This window comes from Mesitornis unicolor, unplaced genomic scaffold, assembly GCF_000695765.1.
Source record: "Mesitornis unicolor isolate BGI_N332 unplaced genomic scaffold, ASM69576v1 scaffold22006, whole genome shotgun sequence".
In the NCBI taxonomy this organism is placed as follows: domain Eukaryota; kingdom Metazoa; phylum Chordata; class Aves; order Mesitornithiformes; family Mesitornithidae; genus Mesitornis; species Mesitornis unicolor.
In genome coordinates, this window is record NW_010190595.1 from 3,063 (window position 1) to 11,191 (window position 8,129).

General features: G+C 39.6%; 1 protein-coding gene across 1 annotated transcript in view; it reads right to left on the reverse strand.

The window, feature by feature from the left end:
- Positions 1-436: 436 nt before the first annotated feature.
- SSU72 (SSU72 RNA polymerase II CTD phosphatase homolog (S. cerevisiae)) overlaps positions 437-8,129 on the reverse strand; it is a gene marked incomplete at its 5' end in the record, with an annotated part of 19,278 nt that continues 11,585 nt past the window's right edge. The window contains 3 exons of the mRNA XM_010186457.1: positions 437-1,023; positions 1,875-1,993; positions 3,652-3,791. Of these exons, the coding sequence (XP_010184759.1) occupies positions 922-1,023; positions 1,875-1,993; positions 3,652-3,791 (361 nt within the window). The remainder of the gene's footprint in view (positions 1,024-1,874; positions 1,994-3,651; positions 3,792-8,129) is intronic.

Consider the following 8,129-nt stretch of genomic DNA (forward strand, 5'->3'; position numbering starts at 1 on the left):
TAAGTAGCATTGCCATTTGCCTATTACATACACAGCCAAAGTTGTCTGCACAGATGGGTAACGTTGCCCTAAATTGAGAGAAAGTACTTAGCAGTAACTTCCTGCATGTGCAAAATGATTAAAGTTAAGGAAAACCAGTGCCCCAATTCATACAGAGAAAGCAGTTCACTGCAGTTCAACACAGGATCAAAAATCCTTATGAGCTGCCCAAATACACAGCCTCTCTGAACAAGGGACACAGCTCAGGTCTTTGGACTCCTATCAGGATCCTCTTGCTGCCACTACCCCCTCCAAGACACTTTGGATAAATGAGTAATTCTGAAATAAATAACAATCCACTTGTGCTACTTCAGATACTTTGTGGTTTACCTCATAGAGCACAGTTGCACTTCCTTGGCTTCTATTTTGAAAACAGACAAACTTACAGGTTTTTCATTTTTATTGGATGCTTCCAACTTTATGTCTAATAATATACAGATAATTGTTTTTCATTGTTCCATTCATATCCTCACATAGTTCAGCCATTCTGTCACATTAAAATAAAAAAAAAAGCACAACTGAAATAAAATAAATTTGTAAGCTGGAAAAATACATTATAAACTTATATTCAAGAAACATTCTCTTTATAATTAAAGACCTACTTGTAATAATTAAAGTAGGATTTAAAGGAAATCTTGATTCTCATTTTTAAATAGGTGGCCTTTGTGTATACTTTTAATCATCTCATATGTACAACCCCAACCAGTATCTCTGCCTACCTGTGACAGAATACCTGAAACAAAACAAAACGACACTGAAAAGGTGTTTTTAAACAACAACAACAAAAAATTCAATAGTCATTTTCCAGGAAAATACAGTATAATCAGAACTTTAAACACATGCTTTCCTCATCTGTATTAAGGCCTAAGAGACAGATGTGCTTTAATAAAAGCAGACAGTATGAAGAAAAGTCCTTCCACTTTTCTCTTCAAATTCCTGTAACAGCTCATCTATTTCATTTTCCATGTCTTCTGTGTGCTGTATCTAGAAGAGGGAAAAAAAAATACTAAGCATCTGGACTCTCCAAGGATATGATGTAGTTTAGAAAACTGTAAGAATGCAAAGCTCTTGCTTTACTGTAAGATCTAAACCAACAGGCTGTACCAAATAGTGCAGCACTGGGTATAGTGCTTTATTGAGATTGCCAGCATTCCCAAGTTGTACATATATTCTGCATCATGTTTATCTGCGTATCCTTCCTTCCCCAATCCACTGAACTGGCACTTAACTAGTACTTTGTTGAGCAGGCAACATCCATCCTCACTAGGTAACAAATGGAAGCTTCAGAATAGCTTCAAGCACACTGAACAGATGGCTAAAATTTCAAGTCCTTGAACCCTCACAGGCTTCTTGAATCTGGAAAGGATTTAAGACCAGAATAGATCACACAGGCTGCAGGAAAAAGAAGCCTGTTGCCACACCGGCACAGGTGCACTCATCAAGTTGCATACTGCAAAAGGAGACAGATCCTTCCTCTGTCCTCTTGACAGTTACATCAACTGTTCTGAGTGCAGCTTGTTTCAGTCTTACTTCAAGGGTTAGGGCCCCTGAATATGGATGACAGAATGCACCAGTTTTTTCTTCCATATCCACATTCCATGCAACAGTGTGGTACTATGAAATACACCTACATGGGATGTTTCTGAGCTGTATCATGATTCAGAATGCAACTCTGACATTTAAATCCCACATATTACAGCTACCTTTGAAATGGACGTTTTTGCCATAAACAGGGTTTTGAGTATGGGCTCAACATGTGTAATGGTTGTGTGCAGTGCTTTGCAATACTGCTTTTCACGTAAGCTACTGATGCATTGGTTTTGATCTCTACTTACACACTGGCAGAGCTCACAGATAAGGAAAGCACCCAGAGTTGCCTCTTCGTGGTTATCCTGAATGTCCACATTGATCACGTGTACTGGCTGACACGTCTCCTGCTCTCTGGAATTTAAATCTATTTGAAAACAAGACACACGTAACAGCGATGCTTTGGGTGGAATGGTATGAATTTTCATGAGATTTTAAAAAATACATAGACATTGTCTACCTCTGCCTTCTCCAAACTTGTTTTTAGAATTTTTTTTATATACTATTGGCATAAACATTAGTCCCTCTTATTTCAAAAAGATGGATTCTGGAAACAAAAGAATTCAGTTTTGTGGAAAGGTCTTGACAGTTTATTTGCCCTGGTCAAAAAAAGTTACTGCTCACCTGACTTGGACAGTCTTTAAAGACAAAGACTGATTCTCAAAAGTGATTTTGGGTTTCCTCACCTGGGGAGTTTCAATTGCTCATTTTTCAAAAAAGCACTGTACATACAACACTGAAAATTAAACTGCAAGGTGAACTCCTAGAAGTTAAGCACTGATAGTCACATTAGACACCTCTAGCTTTATTGTGTTCTGCTTATTAACAAGGAGTGAAGGAGGAAAAAGAAAACATTCTTTTCCTACTCACCCACCCATGTATTATTCTCATGCCTCTCAAACACAACCTTCCTATTGTACACAGTGTTTTTAAGCTACAACTTATTATTTCCTAACCCTCTCATTCTGCAGCTTCAGTTTGACAAACCTGTTAAGCCCTCAATTTTAAAATTTCAGCTTTCACATCTAGAGTCTTTGAGTGCGCTGGTAGCGCTCAAACCTTCCTCCTTTCATTGGTCAATTCTGAAGGACATTACCATGAAGTCAGAGAGATGCACAACTGGAAAATTAGCAAGGCGTTGTTCCTCACCTCCCTTCCTCAGGATACTCATCTAAAACGTTAAAGTGAAAGCTGCTTTCTATGTAGACGTGCTGAATGTGCTGAAGACCCATTCAAGTGCCAGGGCAGCTGCTTTCAGAACTTACTAATGCATTTCAAACACTTCACTTATGCAGGCTGAGCAATTGGGCTTCTGAACGTTTAAGTCGAAATGTATGGTGCTCTGTGTTGCTTGTGACATGACCACTCAGGACTGAAAAGGCAACAGCCTTTCAAATCATGTGTATGATACTGCTGCAGTTGGCCAGTCTTTCAATGCAAAGGAAACACCTTAAACTTCACTTAAGCCTGTATCCAGCACTCCCAGAGGCAGAGTTCTTAGCCCTGGAGCTAAATCTCATGCCTTTCAGTGAGCTCACACCAAGCTTGCTGCATTGGGTACAAGCAGAACCCAATCCCCGGCTGAGATTCTTCAGGCTTATCTCACTGACTCATTTCAGGGCAAAGCCATAGCATATTTGCAGAGTGTTAACCACACTCAGGAACAGTGTCTCCACCTGTACAGGAGGTAGTTATTGTGGATAAATCGCTTGGTAGGTCACAGGAAGTCTTCTGCAGAGAAGGAAAGGGAAGTTGCACAAGCTTAGACTTTGTTTCTCCATCAACCCAGGGTGAAAAAACAGCCATCACATACTAGTTTTCTAGATCCATGAGCATTTTCAAACCAAACAGGTATTTGAGTTTCTCCAAATGCCTACATAAATGGACTACGAGCTCTTGTCCCTGCTGGTGTTCCCGGAGCAGTAGTCAGAGGAGACAGAGACGTTTCCAGATTTGTGAAGGGCTTCAGGGGGGAGGGAAAAAAGCACTCAAAATTAACTTGGTTTATCAGTTCAAGGTCCTTACCTTCTACTACTTGATCATAGACTCTTTCTTCACACGTTAGGATCAAATCAAAAACATCTTTGCAGTTCTGGAATCTTTCTGGTCGTGGCTTGATTCTCTTATTTCTGTCCAACATGTGTAAAATCCCATTCTGTGTGTATCTGAAGTTGCTTGAGTTAAGTACCTTTACTTTTTAAGAAAAGTCATGTTTTTGAGCAAATGACCAGTACAAGTTAAATTATTACAGTATCATTAAAGACTCCTTTTGTTTACAAATATAAAGATCAGTGACCATTAAATAGATTCCTAAGGTGGCAGCATGATCCCCACTGGGGATCATACAGCTTCTGGTCTTCAGAGACCTGTCACTGTCATCAGTACAATGGCCGAGACAGCTTCAAAAGGCCCTCACATAAGAGCAGAGTTCCTCAGAAGAACTTTTCTTGGGCAACTATTTTTATATCCATAATGCTTGGAACACACAGACTTAGCTATTTGCGTGAGCACGATGTCCTACATTCACTTAAGTCACTGCCCCTCACTCCAGGGGCCCCTATCTTTAAAGTCAATTATGTGGTGTTTCTAGTGTCAACTGCACATCTGCATGAAGTCCTACTCAGGCCTCAGCTTTACACAACTTCCAAAGAAAATTAAATCAATCACAGAAGCATCATCCCTTAAAAATATCTCAAGATGTATAAATGGGAATGAAGAAAAACACTGACTTTATGCCTGTCAGAACTTCAGTCACTGTGTGAAAGGAATCTGTTATGCTGCTTCGTAGCTATATTTATTCTGGTACTGTAACCCTGAGGAACAAATTTACATCCTGTATCCCCCTTTCGGGCAGGATTCACTGATCTCATCATCTTCTCAACCTCCTGGGACACGCAGTTTCATTAGGAGCCACCAGGGTTGACTGTCACCCAAATCTGCTCACTTGACAAAAACCAAACTCCCTCTAAAGGCAAAATTTTATGGGTAAATTAGGAATACCAGGAAAGGTTTGAATGAAGAAAGCCTGGAAAATGATGCATTTCTTCTTTGCTTTGAAGCAGCTGTATTTTTAGCCATCCAAGTACGTATTTTTAAAGGAAAATAGCAGTAAGGATAACAGTCTATAATTTCTTGAGATAACAGAAGGATTCCGAGCAAAAAAAAAATAATCCACCATTAGTAGCAAATATGTAAGAGTTCATCTTGGCTTTTCTTTGTTGAAAAGGTCACACACATACCTAGCAGGTATCTAAATTCTTCTCAGAGAACAGTCCTAATCTTTTGTAACAAAAGACCAGCAACTTTCACTTTGCCTTTGTGCAGATGCCCTCTGGTACCTCAAATTCTACTGCCCTAGGTTGCCAGGCCTACACCTGCTTATCTATATGCTTCAAAGTGTTCTTGAATAGTTTTAAAGCAAACGACCTCCAAAGCTTTTAAGTCTTTCAAACGTTTAATAAAATTAAACTCATCTTTCTACCTGTAAGAGTCTACATTATATGGAAAAGATGTTCAGTTCTCTTACGTGTCTGCATCACCACGCTAACTACTTGACTACAGAAAATTTCAATTTGAATCGCAAACTGAATGCTACGTTGTTTATCACAAATATATATTGCCAATTCTCTCTCAGCCAACTGATTTTACTGTATTTCTTTTTTTCAGGTCACCCCAAAGCTTTTTACCACTCTTCTTTCCCAAAAGATTTCTCCCTATGTAAAGAAAGAACTGTCCTTTATAGCCCAAAGTTATCTCACAAGCAGCTCTTGTACACCAGCACCCACTGCTTCCTCACAGCAGCCCTGTGAGCTCTCCTTAGGTTTGTCATGCTTGGAAAAAATCCACTTCAATGGAGCCATTTCAGACCTGTGGTTATTTGCAAAGCATGAAAATGACTGCAACATCCATTTTCAAAATACCTGTAAACATCTGGCTGTGTTGCTTTGTTCCGTTTGAAGGTGAGCCCCTTCGAGGCTCAGCAGTCCCCATTTCTACATCAAGCAGTTCAAGGGAAAAAATCCACAACATCCCACACACTTTTTTGGGTTCTTTTTTTTCCCTTTCTAGGATAAAATGTTGCTGGCATCTGTCCCCTAGCTTTCCTGCCTGAGCTTGGAGACAGAATTATGCGTATTGAAGAAAACCCACACAGTCAAGCTTTTTGCTTCACACAGTCAAGCTTTCTGCTGCCAACTTACAGCTATTTTTTTTTAACAAGGGTCCATCTGCCTATAAAAGGAGATTGAAATAAGCAGTTCAGATTCATGACACTTTCATATTTGGTTGTCTGAAATCTTTTTCACCTGGAAAAAACCAGCATACCATCCTTTCAGCAAGCAGGGGGATGTGATCTGCATGATTATTTTCAATGCATAGTCATAACCCAGCTTCTTTCTCTTCATAAGCTCAGGCGAATGCAAAGATATTACAACTTATTAATGGTTTCCACTGTACTGCCAGATGTGGAGTCATTTAAGTCGGACTGCTTTCCTTCCAACAGATTTCTAACTCCATGCTCCCTCCCTTACGCACCTCTGCTCTTTCTTTTTAGCAGTCACTTCATCAGAAGGTACTCACAAAATTTTCACCTGGTTCTCAGTGCTGTTATGCTCTCTGGTCATAGCAGCTGCCTTAACACCACCATCCTTAGAAAGTCAACAAAACACACGTACATTTATCTACAAGCCTTCTTCACCCACTGCAAACTATTGGTAGAGTAAATCCATCACAATTTTACAGTGAGTCCAATTCAGATATCACCTTTATTGGAAGAACTATGCTAAACAGATCCACAATATAATAAAATTGATGCACGGCAACTCAGTAAGAGAAAGACTTGATATGAAAAGGAGATATTGCAATACAAGTTGAGTTTTTCCAATAGGCACAGCATTGTTGCTCATTCTTATGGAAATAGCTATACCCAGCTATTTCTATTGTTACTGACAGTGCATTCTCCTCATTTACTTAAGGATACCCCATGGTACTGTACTGATGAAAATATACATGTATTTTAAAAAATAGTAAGAGTTGTGCATGCGTGTATTTAGATTAAACCCCTAAAATTTCCATAGCTTCTGCTACCCAAATTTAAAATTCCTGTCACAGACACTAGGAATGCCTTTTACCATCCACTCGCTAGATCTCTGTCCAACACTCGTGGCCAACCATCCTTTACCCTCTAATCAGTTTATCAGTAATTTGTTCACTGACAGGACCCAGAAAATACTTTTGGCTATGAGCACTGGAAGATGCACACAGCCAAGACAGAACAGTCTCTTCCCTCCTCCTTCAGCACAGCCCAGCCAGCAGCGACTGTACTTAACAGAGCACAAAGGGCTGTCATGTTTTGTTCAGAAATCCAGATCATCGACAAAGCAAGAACCAGCAGATTTTACCAACTGCCTCAACATCAACAAGTGATACTGATGCTTTCTCTCTGTTCTCTCTCGCACTCAGTGCTTGCTCTTGCAGATGTCCTTTCATGCAAGTGTTTGCTTTCAACTGGGCACTTCAAACTTCAAAACCTCTGGGCAATAAAAATAAAAATTTTCCCTACCCTAGAATGCCTGTGAACAATACATTCATTCCTTTGTTTAGCCATATTCAAGAACTGCAGTTATTCCAAGTTCTATTTCAGAAGTCAGCTTTTTAGACAATTAAAGATGGTCCTTAGTACAACTTGTAAATCTGTCTACGAAGAATTCAAGGGAGTCTGGGCATTCTCTTCTTCACACCAAACAGCAGACTCTGGTAGGAAAGGGACATGGAGTTTCTCTAGTACCTTTTGTACCTTTTTTTTTTTCTTAATAGCTTCTGGATAAATATGGCATATTCCCTAAAGAACTACCCATTGAGACTAATTCCCCCAATACATCAATATTAAAGTGGACAGCCAGCACATGAAAATGTACTAAATAATCGGCACTAAAACAACAGCCAAATGCATCAGATTTTACTTTCATTAACAAGAATTCTGCCCCCTTCCCCACCAATATGAAGTGCCATCTGTGTGTCAAACCTAACCCAGCCTTAGGCCTTCTATCACTTCCAGACAGCAAGGTTTTATGTTGTATACACTTCTCAAGTCCAAGTGCAAGAGGACAGCCAGAAGGAAGCAAGCTCAGAAACAGAAGATTACAATAAAGTACTGGCTGCAATTTGACCATTTATCATCACCAAACAAGCTTAGAGAAAATTATGTAAGAAAACCAAGTTTTATTTGCATTAAATAAAAACAGATACTCTTGTTAAGGCACAAAGCACGTGGCAAGATACAAGGTACAGAAAGCAACTAGTCTGCACAGAAATTATGGATTGTGTTCAGAGAACCTGTACTTGAGGTTGACAAGCAACAGATTAGCAAAGAAAAACAAAACAGGAGGCTTTGATAAAACCCAAGATCAGACAGTTGAAGGTTGAAAGGGGTACGCTGCACAACAGTAGACACGCTTGAATCTGTCAAGAGTACAGGATAACTGCTCCTTTTCCCAGAGCAGCAG